At 44.9% G+C, this 14,096-nt stretch overlaps 1 protein-coding gene and 1 long non-coding RNA gene across 5 annotated transcripts in view; one reads left to right on the top strand and one right to left on the bottom strand.

Moving 5' to 3' along the window:
* Nucleotides 1-14,096, bottom strand: part of RPS6KA5 (ribosomal protein S6 kinase A5) — a 189,330-nt gene that overhangs the window by 16,127 nt on the left and 159,107 nt on the right. For both annotated transcript variants that reach the window (XM_089778385.1, XM_089778384.1), the window contains exons 12-13: nucleotides 10,695-10,788; nucleotides 5,418-5,588 (exon numbers count right to left, since the gene is read on the bottom strand). In XM_089778385.1, coding sequence (XP_089634511.1) covers nucleotides 5,418-5,588; nucleotides 10,695-10,788 — 265 coding nt within the window. The remainder of the gene's footprint in view (nucleotides 1-5,417; nucleotides 5,589-10,694; nucleotides 10,789-14,096) is intronic.
* The window catches only part of LOC112545659 (uncharacterized), a 104,512-nt gene that overhangs the window by 53,671 nt on the left and 36,745 nt on the right, over nucleotides 1-14,096 (top strand). The window contains exon 1 of one of the 3 annotated variants that reach the window (XR_012903330.2): nucleotides 10,786-12,534. The exons of the other annotated variants lie outside the window; for them this stretch is intronic. This is a non-coding gene — a long non-coding RNA (uncharacterized LOC112545659). Of the gene's footprint in view, nucleotides 1-10,785; nucleotides 12,535-14,096 lie in introns of those variants that run through there. 3 annotated transcript variants of the gene reach the window in all.

Here is a 14,096-nt window from a genome sequence, read left to right as displayed (position 1 = left end):
TCCAAGAGTTGCCCTTCCTCTAGATCTGACATTTGTGATCAATGTGTCGGGGAACGAGAAGGTATCGGGCGTCGTAGCGGAGAATGTTTGGAGATCTCTGAACGCACAGAGCGTGGACTAATTGACCTACAGGAACATGGAGACCTGCGATGAGATCGAGAGTGACTGCGATGAGATGATTCAACATAGTCCAGTCTATAACGATGGGTATAGTGCTGGTCAGACCTTGCAGGGGACAAGCGTCTAGAAGATCTAGTACTGTCATACCTGACATAATATGTGCTTCTTGTTGAATGAGTTGGTGATCGTGAGCGTCTCGCAGGAGAAGGAGATCTAGAATATCTCTGGTGTGAACAGCTACGCTCTCTATCATAATAGTGACAAGATGAGAGACTGCGGTGATAATAACGCCTATGATCTCTTGCGTGGTGCATAGAAGCACAACGGTGAGGAGATGGTTCGTGATAAGACCTTGGCGAGGTACATCGGGAGATTCCCTGGGTATTTGATTTTTGAGTTGTTGCTGCAGGCTGTGCAGAGCCTGGAGAGTGAAGAGTTAAAGGCTGTGAAGCAGGCATCTGAGCAGGGGCACGCTGATCCCCTGCCGGTGCTGAGGACAGCTCCCTGTGAGGGGCCGTGATTAAAGGCACTTCAGCAGCCGGCACCGATAAAGCTGGTGCCGCTGCGTCTGTTTCTTTAAGAAGCTCCGGTGCCAGGTGAGGTTCCCGTGCCGGGGGCTGTCGTTCAGAAGTACCGGCCGGCTTGTTTACTGATGGAGCACGGGTTACCCTCGAACGAGAAGTACCCGGCTTGTCACCTGCGCTTACCCGCGATTGCGGAGCAGCTGGCAGGGAATGAGCAGGAGAGGCTTTCCTCTTTTTTGATGAGGGCATAGCCTCAGAAGGAGCCTTGCGCTTTTCAGCCGTGGGGTCCGAGGAAGAGGATCCTGAGGCAGTGGAAGGCATTAGAGCCTTATCAAATAGGATCTCTCTTAAACGACGTTCCCGCTCCTTGCGGGCTCTAGTCGTTAGGCTGGCACAGTGGGTGCACTTTTGGGGGATATGAGTCTCCCCAAGGCAGCGGATACAAGCCAAGTGCCCATCTTATACCGGCATTGGCTCAGCACAACCTGCACACTTTTTGAAACCGGGGGAGCCCGGCATTTTGATTTCTGGGGACTGAACGTTCCCGCCGGCTAAGTGCAGCCGCTTGTGCATCCCCGGTTTCTTTGGGTTTGTCCTCTCTCTTACTTTCCTTCTCCTTATTCTCTTTTATTTTATTTATATATATATATTTTTTTAAAGTAACCAGAGCAGGCAACAGAAAAAAAAAACGCAAACACTGTAGGAAATAGCACTGCTCTTTCTCGGTTTCTTCTTTTCTTTTCTTTTTTTTTTTTTTTTTACCGCACCTGCCAACGGGGCTAAACGCGCTTTATATTTTATAGTTTTTAAAATTATAAACTTTCCCCACAGCAAGCGACCGAAGGGAAGAAGGGGGAAACTCTGAGGAGAAAGGGGGGAAGCTCCGTCTGCGACCCAAGGCGGATGAGAAGAACTGGTAGGAGCCGGACCGCGCGCGGCAGATGAAAGGCGCGAAACGAGAGTGCACGCGCGTGGTCCGGCCACACAGCTCTGTAAAGCTCCGATTTGCGGTGCCGGGACCAGCCCGACACCAGAAGTGGAGCACCCACGGGGACTACCCGAAGAAGAACTATATTTTCTTCTCTGACTAGATGAAGGTAAGGAGAGAGAGAAAGCTCCATCTGTAACCGAGGACAGTTGAGAGGAACTGATGGGAGCCGGACCATGCGCATAAGGCAAAGGGCGTAAATGGCGCAAGACGCTGACCGCACATGTGCGGTCTGGCTGACTACAGCTATTGAAAGTCTCTGATCTGCAATGCTGGGATGAGCCTGACATCTACAGTGGAGCACCCACGGGGACACTACTTGAAGAAGAACCTTACGTACCTTGTAGATTTGTTATGGTTGCAGATGTTTAGACTAGGTCTGACCTCTCTGGATTGAAAACCTGAAAGTATCATGAATAAAACTTTGACCTCGGTGTTCTGGAGGAATCTCTTTCACTGCTCCCAAATGCAAAACCTGATAGAGGAAACTGATAGAGCAACAGTAGCTCATGAGACGGGCCCTGAAGAGGAACAGGTTCAGCAAGGAGAAGATATGGAGGGCAACTGGATAGCAGCCTAAACTAAAGTGCTAAGGACTCAGCTCTCTATAGTAATATAGCCTCAAACACTGAGAAAATGGCCTAACCTGCCTGTGATGGAGCGTGCCCGCCCCGCATGGGAAAGCGGGTCCGGGACGCGATGTACAGCCGGCAGCCTGGGGCGATCTTGCCCTGTCTGGGCTGTTTGGCCGCCGCGCGTCCGGCCCAGCCGAGAAATGGGATGCCCGGCATCAACAAGAAGTTGCCGGGGTATCAGGAACGTTGCCACGGCAACACCAAGTGGTGCAGACGCGAGAGGCGGGGCAGACGGGGTCACGGCCCTGGCGGGGCTTTTAAAATGGCTCCCGCACTTGAGAGAGGGGAGGAGGAAGAGAGCCTCCTCCTCCACAGGTCCAGGCAGCAGGGACGAAAAAGAGGTTCGCAGACAAGGAACCACCCCTGTCCAATGGACTGAACGCACCTCCGGCCCGCAGGCTTGCAGTAAGGAAGCCGTCCGGGGCCTCGGCCGTGGGGTGGACCCGGGAAGGACGGGGAAGGTATCGGCCCAGGGCAGAGCCTGGATGGACTGGCGAGTTGCGATCTTGAACCCCATCAGCCAGGCTGGGTCTCTCTGGATCCGAGCCCTTAGGGCCCTGGGCTGGGGCTAGTGAGTGGGGGTGGGCCCAGGCCCCCCTTCCCTTCATACCAAGGGTGCGGAAAATGAAGACGGGCCATGCAAAGAGAAATACACGGATTTAATTAACTACTCGTGGGAGTGACACGCGGGATATGTCACACTGCCCCTGAATGGAAGGAATGGGACATGACAAAGTTATGATGACTATACCACTGCTCTGTACCAGCAAGTCAAAATGAGCACCTGACGGGGAGGGCACTAGAAGAAGGAGAATGTGCTGGCCAAATCCAAGACCAGCATGACTCCACCTTTGAGACTGATGCCCCTTCCTAGGGTAGTCCTGCTCTCTTGAGGGAGGGGGGGTTTGAGAGGCAGCTGAAAGGGGCATTGTGGCCAGTATTGTTGCTGCTGCTGCTGTCTGCCAGAATGGTTGCTCTGCATTGCCAGTGTATACACCCTCAAGGGGCACATCTGTTTTGTCAGGAAAAAATGCAGCTGACTATCAAAGGCCAAGTCCTCTATTAGTCCTGGAGGAATTCTGTGCATACATGCACAGAATTAATGTTTCTCAATTTTTTTTCCCTCTGCAGAAATATACTCTGCCACAGGTATTGCAGTTACTTCTTTTGTCCATCAGGGGGCTGCTGTAGCTCACAGGGCAGCCAGTTCAAGAGAGGGGTGGGGAGAGACTATGTTCCTCACAGCACTCTAAATGCTGAACCAGGTGAGGAGGCACAGGATATAGGGGAGAAATAGAGCAGGGACTATAGGGATAGACTGCCATTTGATTATGTGAGTCACATGGAAGGATGTACACAGAATCCCATAGTTCTACTCCCCAACTCCTTTCTATGTTCTCCAATCTCTCCACCCCAGCAACAACTCCATACTCACTCCACCCTTATTGTCCTATATGTGCTCTATGCTTTACAATGATCATCCCAATTACAACAAACCTCACAGTATTTTCTTTATAATATTAATATAGTTACTATCAAACTTTTCATTCTCAATAAATATACAGCAGGGTAGTCTGTATCTATAAAAACAACAAGGAGTCCTGTGGCACCTTAAAGACTAACAGATTTATTTGGGCATAAGATTTCATTTTTGATTACTCTCAAGAAGTCCTTCCAGGGTTGTTCAGCTTTTCTTTTTTAACGTTAACACAGAGTGGCGATGCAAAAACTGCAGTATGTCATCTTTGGGCATAAGCTTTCAATGATCTCTTGCTCTTTCTGTAATTAAATCTTTCTGTTGATGTTCATGAAATTTCACAATCAAATTTCTGGATTGATTATAAGCTCCAAGTGGGAGGAAAGGACCACATGAATTTTTATCAATTTTCACCTCTTCTAGAAAGCTCAGATTTAACAAATCTGCAATTAAAATTTTTTACATACCAGACTGGATTTTCTCCTTTAGTATTTTCATACTAGGAGCTGGAAACACCTTTCTGAATGAGGTATTTTTTAAACCCTCCATTCCTCTCCCCCCTGCCTTTTTTTTTTTTTCCTGAGAATCCATTCTCTGTGGTGCTCTGCTTTTTAGTATAGATTAATAGCTTTGGTGTAGTCGTGAGCGACCTGGCCCATCAGGCTATGTGTAGCCTGCAAGACATTTTGTTTTCCTGCCTCAATTATTAAAGTGATATGCACGTGAACGGAGGAGCACATTGATTTCACACTTTGACCGTGAGAGCTGTGCGCTACCTCTTCATCCAATTAAAGTGCTTCTACAGTTCAATCGGTACAGCCCATAAATTCTAGGTATGCAAGCACAGTTAGCAAAACTGCTGTATCCCAGGAAATCATCTTAGTTACGACAATCATCAGCTCACTGAGACCGACTCACTAGTCTGGGTTGCCTATCGCTGTAGTGGGTTGATGGAGGCAGATTACTTTCTTACTCCCTCAGATCTCTGACTGCAGGCAGCCATTTTACTTTGGATGCCTGCTAATCCCACAGGCCCCTTTTTAACTATCAGACCCATTACCTTCTGCCCTATGTTATTTATCATATGAAAACTGTATTAAAGTAGAGTAAAGATGAAGGTAAAACCTGCACAAGGATGTTGTAATTACATAAAAACCACACATTTCAAATACAGAAATTTACAGTGAAGTAAAACAAGATATAGAAATGTGAAGTAAACGCACTGAAACAAACTTAGTACCACTTTGTACCTATGTTGTGCAAAACCCCATATATTTATGATCAGAGCATAATAAAATGGTTAACAGACAAAATTAAATATTAAAAATAGATTTTTTTTCTCATCATGTGGAGTTGTTCTTGACATGGTGGAATTAAGATGGTTTATAAAATTAAAAATTAAGGTTTATAAAACAGTTATCTGAATTGAGTATTTTATTATTTTTACTACTGATTGCATAGCATAATGGAATAAACAAATAACATCAGATAGTAATTAAGTATGAAACTTTCATTTCCAAATAAAAATCAAAAAAGGCAATTAAAACACACAAATTACAGTACCTATTCTGTTAAATTAACTATGTCTCTTTGTGAAGGGATATGCCTCTTGTTAAAAGAATGTGAAAGTAAGGTATTAGACCAACAACAGATATAATCATGCCCCACTGTACCTCAGGTTTCAGATCTCTATGGACTACTCCTACATCATGCATATGGCTCACTGCTGAAACAAGTTTGCGCATGATGTAACTGGCTTCTGTCTCACTGAAGTGTTTCTTTTTCTGAATGCGTTCAAGCAATTCGCCTCCCTTCAGAAGTTCCATTACTAGAAATGTGTGAAGCTAGAGAACAAAAAACCAGTTTAATGTGGGACCTTAGAAAATTTAGATTATACACCAACACTTTGTAGATTTTAAATATTAATAATTAGATCTTAACTTTTTATGGTTTATTATTAAAATATTACACAACTGTGTTTATAAAAATACAAAAGCTATATAATTTAAAACAGAATGAGATGGAAATGTAGAATTTTTTAAACTGCAAAGCATAACAGCACGTTTTACAGGCAGTCCCCGGGTTACGTACAAGATAGGGACTGTAGGTTTGTACTTAAGTTGAATTTGTACTTAAGTCGGAACTGGTGTCCAGATTCAGCCGCTGCTGAAACTGACCAGCGGCTGGCTATCAGCAGCTGATTCCAGGAAGCCCGGGGCAGAGCAACTCTGCCTCGGGCTTCCTGTAGTCAGCCGCTGGTCAGTTTCAGTAGCGGCTGACTTGGGGACGCCTGGGGCAGAGCAGCTCCTAGGCGCTACTGGACCAATCCAGCAGCACCCCAGCTGCTCTGCCCCAGGCGTCCTGATTCAGCCGCTGCTGAAACTGACCAGCAGCGGCTGAATCAGAATGCCTGGGGCAGAGCAGCTGGGGTGCTGCCGGGTTGGTCCAGTAGTGCCGAGGAGTGGCGCTGCGGGACCAACTGGCAGTGCCCCAGCTGCTCTACCACAGGCATCTGCGAGAAAAGCCTGGTCTGCTGGGGGGGGGGACGCACTAGCTGCCCCCCCCCCCCAGCAGACCATGGAGACGCGGGCGACGGGACCGAGACGTGCCGCGGTGCAGCCACCCGGGTCCTCCGCCGCTTTGCTCCGCGTCTCCCTGGTCTGCTGGGCGGCGGGACCGCGGCGCGTCTGGGCGGTCCCACCGCCCGCGTCCTCCGGGGCGTGAAAAGCCCCGTTCATAAGTACGGATCTGACCTAAGTCGGATCCACGTAACTCGGGGACTGCCTGTACTCATAATTTCTTTGATTTGTTCTGCATCACAACACATTTGCCTTCCACCAGCAACATACTAACACTGCAATAGGTTCCGTCTTTCCAGAGGTCAGGATGAGTAAGGTTTCTGTTTATAATCCTGTTTCATGAATCTAAAATTATTAAGAACCAAATTCTACTCTTAGGGTGCCTCTACACTGAGGAAAAACAATACTAGTGTCCACACTGCAAATGCATTATTTTGACAGAAAGTTGAAATAACAGACGGCTTATTCTGATGGCAGTAAGCCTCATTCCACGAGGAATAAGCCCTTTTCTGAAAAACTTTTTCAGAAAAGGGTGTGTAGATGCTCCATGGCTATGTAAAAATCACTCCTCACCAGGACCATTCTAAAGTTATTCCTCCCCAATGCCTCCTGTCCACATTAGAGGAACCTATCTCATCCTAATTTTGAGGCTTCCCTGTAGTGTGGATGCTCTATTTCGAAATAAGCTTTTCCAGGAGAGATCTTGCAGAAAAGCTTATTCCAAAAGAAGCTTGCAGTGCAGACTTACCCTTCGAGGTCACTGATGCTCACAGCTACCACTGATCTCAATGAGATTCAGTTATACACATCAGTGAGTAGAATCTAGCTCAAGGTGTGATGAAAATTGCCTGCTTCCACATCTGGGTGCATTTTTATCATTATGCATCAAGAATTAGTCAGACATCAAATTAATAGCAGAAAAAGTTCCTCATTCTTTTCACAACCTCCTAAAAGTTTAATTTCAAGTTTTAAATAGCCACTTAATTATACTTGAGATCCCATCTCCCGCACAGAAGCATACATGCCACTGCTGATACCATCACTAGACCCACAATATATCTTTAATATTCCCAAACAGTAGACTTTGTTACTTAAAAGTGAATGTTGTATATTTCCTTTAAGACAAAAAAATTTAAATCAATGAAGTCGCTGCTGAAGGCAAATATTAACATAAAGATCAATAATAATTCACACACCTTGTCATCCGAACATATCACCAATATAACCCAAGACTCCACAACTTCACAATAAACTCCTTTTTTCTTCCAACATGCAACCATTTGTAATACATGGAATCATGTTCAAATGCACATACTTAATTACAACTTCAATATGATTAACGCCTTAAAACAAATTTTGAGAAGTCTTTTTTGTACTTTTACTAAGTCTGAATTTGAAGTAAATTTCATGTTTGTTTGTGAGTGGAAAAAAATATAGAATTCTTTGTGGGAATTTCCTTATCTTTTTCAAAGCCTGTTAACCTTTAGCATCAGATTAGTGGGATATTGGGGAAGAGATAGCATTAAAGGGTGTTGAGGAAGGGGGCATTTTGAAGGAAGTGTATTTGGCAGATGGACATAAAGGAAGGAAAACTACCAAGAGACTAGAGAAGGCAGATGAGGTGGATGGGGCTGGGAACAGGAAAGAGAGGCATACTGCATGAAGAGACATAAGAGATGGGAGAGTCATCTGGAAATCTGAGACTGGTAATGGAAAATCAACTGGAGAGCAGTCAAGCTTGGTGATCTGGTAAAAAAAGAGAGGCTATGGGGATGTAAAAATGAGATCAGCGTGAAAAGTATAGCATTTACAAGAAAACAATGAACGGCATATGGTTATTGTGGGTGGTAGTAGGGCAGGAGACTCACAAACAGGAGGCCAGCAGGTCATTTTGGATCACGGTTTCCCTATGCTAAGGCAATCCTTCACAGAAATTGTAAAGATATAAAATAAATGGTGTTTACTCAGTTGGGAAATCCTTATTCTCTTTGCACAGGAATTCCCAGCATAGGGAAATACCACTCACTGTGGAGACTTTTTATATATGCTTTGCCTCTGTAAAATGGGGGAGAAGCATAGAAATCAGCACCTTCAAATAAGCAAAGTGAACCATAGACTTGAGTAGATGTCTAAGGTAAGAAGGGGCTGATTAGGCAGCCAGCCTTGAAAGACACTGGTTATGAGTAGTGTCTGAAAAGGTCATTTCCACCCTGTCAACTGCTCTTGGTTCAGAGTGTCTGAGGGCTCTAGCTTTGTCTTAACCGGTCCTCTTCAATTCAATTATAATTAGAGCAGTTCATGAATTCTTAATTTATACGGAGTATATCATTCCTTAAACTACAAGGCTTTCAGACTCCTTTTGTCTCTTTATCACTTTCTCAGAAGCAGCATGGCATAGACTGTTGCTCCTCTGCGATCCAGGGCTTTTGACATCTACTTTTCCTCTCTTCTCCCACTTTGGTAGCTGGACTTATTTACTTCACTCCACTGTTGGTGTATGTGTCTATGTCTGGCAGTTCTGTTAGCTGTGCGGAGGGGGGTCATCAGCCTTACTGCCTATAAACAGGGAATACTTCCCTCTCCCTTCTGCCAATGCTGGATTTTGGATTGGTAAATCCTGCTACACAATCCTATCTGTCAACAACAGTTACCACGTGTATAATCTGAAACAAATGAGATAAGTGTGAAAAAGGTATGAAGGTAACAGAGATATTAGCTTTTCTCTGTCCCCTAACCATGGAATTAGGCAGTACTAGAAGGAGCAGTTCAGCACAGAGAACATACCCCATTAGTAAAGCTAAAAACCCTACTTGTCATCTTACTTTTTCTACAATTCTCTCCCCCCTCCTTGAACACTGTGGAAGGGACAAAGAAAAAGGAAAAAATATTCTCCTATTGATAAGTGGGATTTGCCAAAAAAGAAACATGGCCTGACAAATATTAGTGAGGCCAGTTGGAGTCAGATTCCCAACGAAGAACCTTATTAGATTTGTAGTAGTCACCACTAATTAGTAAAAATAAAAACAAAATTCAGAAAAAACAGTGAAATGGTATTTGAAATTTCAGAATTTGTTAAAAATGGACCAGCAAAAGCCTAGGGATGCTGATAGCACCTTGCCCTAAAAAGCTAATTTAAAAAGATTTTTTCACTTGAGAACTCAAAAAAGGACATTGAAAATGAATTCTGATTATATTTTAGTACATACAAATAAACAGTGAAAATATAAATCTCCCCCATCCTTAAAGATTGTGGAGCAGAATCTTAGGGTACATCTACATTTGCTCCCTAGTTCGGACTGGGGATGCAAATGCAGATGAGCGAAGAAGCTAATAAAGCCAGGATTTAAATATCCCGCACTCCATTAGCATGATCTCGCTGGTGCGCTAGTTTGAATCACAGCTGATTCGAACCAGGAAGTGCGCACCGGGACACGTTAGTTCGAACCAAAGCCCTTGGTTTGAACTAACATTACTCCTCTTTTTCTGAAGGGGAAAAAAAAAAAAAAAGGAGTAACGTTAGTTCAAACCAAGGGCTTTGGTTTAAACTAACGCGTCCTGGTGCGCACTTCCTGGTTTGAATCAGCTGTTATTCGAACTAGCGGGCCGGCAAGATCATGCTAATGGAGCACGGGATATTTAAATCCCGGCTTCATTAGCTACTTCATTTGTCTGTATTTGCATTCCTACTCCAAACTAGGGAGCAAATGTAGACGTACCCTTAATTTTTGTATTGCATATGCCTACCAGCTGTTCCCTCAGTTAGACAGTTACATAAGGGACAAAGGGGACATTTTAGGAGGGACCTTGGCGCCTGTCTGGGGCGAAGAGGACCTCAGCTTCATTACACCTGATCTGCTGAGGAGCTTACACCAGCAGAGGTTAGAGTAGGCCCCAAGCTCCTCTGGTTTCCCTGAGGGAACCATTGTTCACTACATCTGAGCCATGCTTAGGAACAATGGATAATTGAAGTTCTGTAACTAAACAAAACTGAAGCACATGCTAGTATTTTTTTTATAAAGGAACTGCTTTTAAATTTGGTAGTTTATGAAATTATTTGGGATGTCTCATTTAAAAACAACCAAAATTATGAAATAATCTTTGGTACCTATGTAGCACCATTCATTCAAGGATTTCCAAGCATATTACAAATATCATTTAAGCTTCATACCACTGAGGGAAGGTGGAATACCTGATTCCTACAAATATATTTTTGTTTTATATAAATAAAAGTATAATCTCATTTGGCTTTAATGCTTTTGCTACAATTACTTGGAAAAAGCTACCTGCACAAAGTACCAATAAGCGTTATGCCAACAGTTATACACAACAAAATGTGTTTGGAAAATGCTTATTATAGTTTCTTCAGAATACCTGATCATGATAAACTTCATGCAACTTCACTACATTAGGGTGTCCTTCACAGAGTTTCAAAGCTGTTATTTCCCTCTGGGTGTTGGCTTCCATTCTGGAAAATTACCAAATGTAATTGAATAAATTTCAAAGTCAAAATTTTACATCTAAACTCTTCCTAATTCAAATTTTGGAATATTAGAACAGTTACTATTTTGTTATATGTAATTAGAAATCAGCACCTTCAAACAAGCAAACTGAACCAACCAACTGAGCCCTGAAAAATATTATAAATACATAAAACAAATATATGATTCAGTCATGTCTTGGCATATTAAGAATAAAAACTTTGCTAGATTACTTTCTATCTTGAGACTGCCCTTTTGCCTAGTACAAGACATTTGATGGCACCACAGTTTTTACAAACACCATAAGACAGTGGTCAGCAACTTATGGCTTGACTTACTAGGAAGCCAGATATGACTCTTCTGTAGCGCCAACTCAGCCCCCCGCAGCAGGGAGCCAGCGCTGGTGCTACAGCCTTATGGCCCCCCGCAAGATTGGAACGCCAGCACCGGCTTATTGTAGGGAAAGGGGGCGAGGGGAGAAAGCCCTGAGCCTCCCTGCCAGATCCAGGGAACAAGCATGGCTCCATGCTCTGCCCTTTTCCTTCCGCTGGCATGCGGGGAACAAGTGGAACCAAAAATGGCTCTGCATGCGCTGCCTTTTTCCTTCCCCCAGGATACTTGACCAGCAAATCCTTCCTAGAGGCTTCCTTACAGTGAATGGGAGTAGCAGGAGGCCACGTTACATGGTGCCTGTGACATGGCGTGAAAGTGTCCCCCCCTCATTCACACACCCCGCCGGCCAGACACCCTGCCCCCAGCCCACTTCTGCCTCCTAGCCAGACACCCTGCCCCCGGTCAGATACCCAGCCCCAACCCACTCCTGCCCAGACAGCCTGCCCCAGCCCACTCCCTTGCCTTGTCCCCTTCTCCTAGCTAGACACCCTACTCCCAGCCTGCTCCTGAACCCTACCTCCCACTCAGATCTCTCACCCTCACCACCTCCTACACTCCACTTTTAGCCCAGATTCTTCACCCCCATCTCTATCCCATTCACTGGCAACTCTGTCCCACACACTTAATCCCTCTTTTTGGCCCCACCCAAGAGCCTGGGGGACCCACAAAATCCACTAACCCTGGAACCCCAGAAGAGTAAATCTGGCCTGAGGTCTTGAACTTCAGTCCTCCCAGCCTCTCCCCCCACCATAGGGCTGGAGCACCGGGGAGTGAGGTGTTTCAGTTGGAGGCCACATCAGTGAGGGTTAGGGTTTTTTGGAATTTTTTTCAACTAATTTTCCTATGGGCCAGTGGTCCCCAACCCAAAACAGGTTCCCCACTGCTGCCATAAAGAAAGACAATACCAAAACCTTTTATGTTTAATGTAATATTTTACTTTATTTAAAAATGAAGCCTGGCCAATTGGGGCCCAGCATTGTAACACTTCTGCACCCCCCCCCCCACCGACCCTGAGCCCATCATACACCTGAACCGCCTGCCTTGAGCCCCTCATGCCCCCACATCACCTGCACATCCCCAGTCCCCTGCCATAACTCGCCTGCACGCCCTCATGCCCCAACCTTGTGCCCTGAATGTATCATACACCCAAATCCCCTGCCCTGAACCCCTCAACCACACCAACCCAGACTCTTGAACCCCCACATCCCCAAACACCTGTCATAAAATTCACAGAAGACAGCCTGAGTGTCTGTATGAAGCGGGATTTGACCAGTTATGATGTAAACTTCAAAGAAATCTGTGAAAAGATGCAGCAGCAGAAGTCCCATTAAATAAAGTCTGTGAGTACAATGTTTAATTTATGCTATTATTAATAATGTCAATTATCAATAATATTAACTTGTATATTTTCAGTCATGCAAATAGGCATTCTTATATGGCTCTTTGTTGACCACTTGTTCTGAATTTTGATATAGTTTGCCTCTTTGGTTTGAAAAGATTGCCGACCCCCGTCCTAAGCAATTCAAACATGCCCATTAGTCTGGAAACACTGGCACTATCTGTTCCATCCTCATGTCAAAGACTTACTTCCAAGGTTGGTATAGAAATACGAAATCCATATTGGATAAAATAATTTTAAATAATAGCACCATGCTCAACTATATTAATGATACACATGGACTCTGAAAAAAATCATTACAAATATTACAGGTGAAGTAGATTAATTTGAAGGGGGAAAAGAGGCTGTATTACTGACCTTGTGTGATAACTGAAGGTCTTTAAGATGTGTATTTCTGAGGGAGCTCAATTTCAGATATTGGTGCATCTTGGCACAGTTAATTTGAGTTTTTTTTATAGCAGTGTCTGACACGGATGGGCATGTGCAGTAATCGTATAGTAGTACTTCTGGCACCTCATCTAGTGCAGTCTGACCCTCTCACCCACAGTCCTTATCTACTGTAGTGCAAACTCCAAAGTAGAGGGGAGGAGAGTAGATAGTGGAGCACCTTAGAGACACACATATAAATAATCTGTTATTGCACAAGGTGAGTAACCTTTTCTTTGAGTAATGTCCCTGTGGGTGCTCCAGATCAGGTGGTTGAAGAGTAGTGCCCCACTGAGGACAGAAGGGGGTTTGGAAACATTTACACAGTTGAGATCCAACGACCAAGAAGGTGGTTCTGCAACACTCTGTGGAGAGCGAAGGACATGACAAGGCACTGAAGACACCATGGCCATCCACTGCAGCCTAGGAAGTCTCCAGCTGTGATGACTTTTCGTACCACTGGAACCAGGCTTCTTAGGCCAAGAGAGTGGAACTGCCCCTGTGCAATGGCTTTTCCACTTCAAATATTTTCCTGCACAGGTTCTTTGCTCACTCGTGTCTTTCAGTTTACAAAAAATTACTTCAAAGTCCTGAAGCAATGGGGGGAGGTGACCACTGGGAGCTGTAGTCCCAAACCTGCATGTAGGCAGCCTGTCGACTTTGGTCACTCGACTCTGATCCCGGGACAACGGAGGAGTTTGGCAACATCCCAGGCAACTGAGCAGGCCTTTTAAGGAGTAGCACTATTCACCCTCAAATGAGGGAGGGGACTAGAAAAGGTGTCCTAAAAATTGCTTGTCCCAACCAAACTGGCCAGCATACCATGGCTGGCAGTTTTACCCTCACAGTGGTTGAAAAACAGTGAAAAGAAAGATGATATTTGGAGCATGGAACGTTCGCACCCTCTTGGACAGGGACAATACTATGAGGCCTGAGAGAAGAACGGCCCTCATAATAAGAGTACTGGCACACTATAACATTGACATAGCCGCCTTGAGCGAGACCAGACCTGCAGAGAAAGGATCCATCTGCAAACCGAAAGGAGGTTACATCTTCTTCTGGAAAGGCAGGCCAGAA

Source organism: Pelodiscus sinensis, chromosome 5 (genome assembly GCF_052426305.1).
Source record: "Pelodiscus sinensis isolate ZL-2025 chromosome 5, ASM5242630v1, whole genome shotgun sequence".
In the NCBI taxonomy this organism is placed as follows: Eukaryota; Metazoa; Chordata; order Testudines; family Trionychidae; genus Pelodiscus; species Pelodiscus sinensis.
Note: the sequence above shows the minus strand (reverse complement) of the source record. Positions and strands in the feature narration are given on the sequence as shown.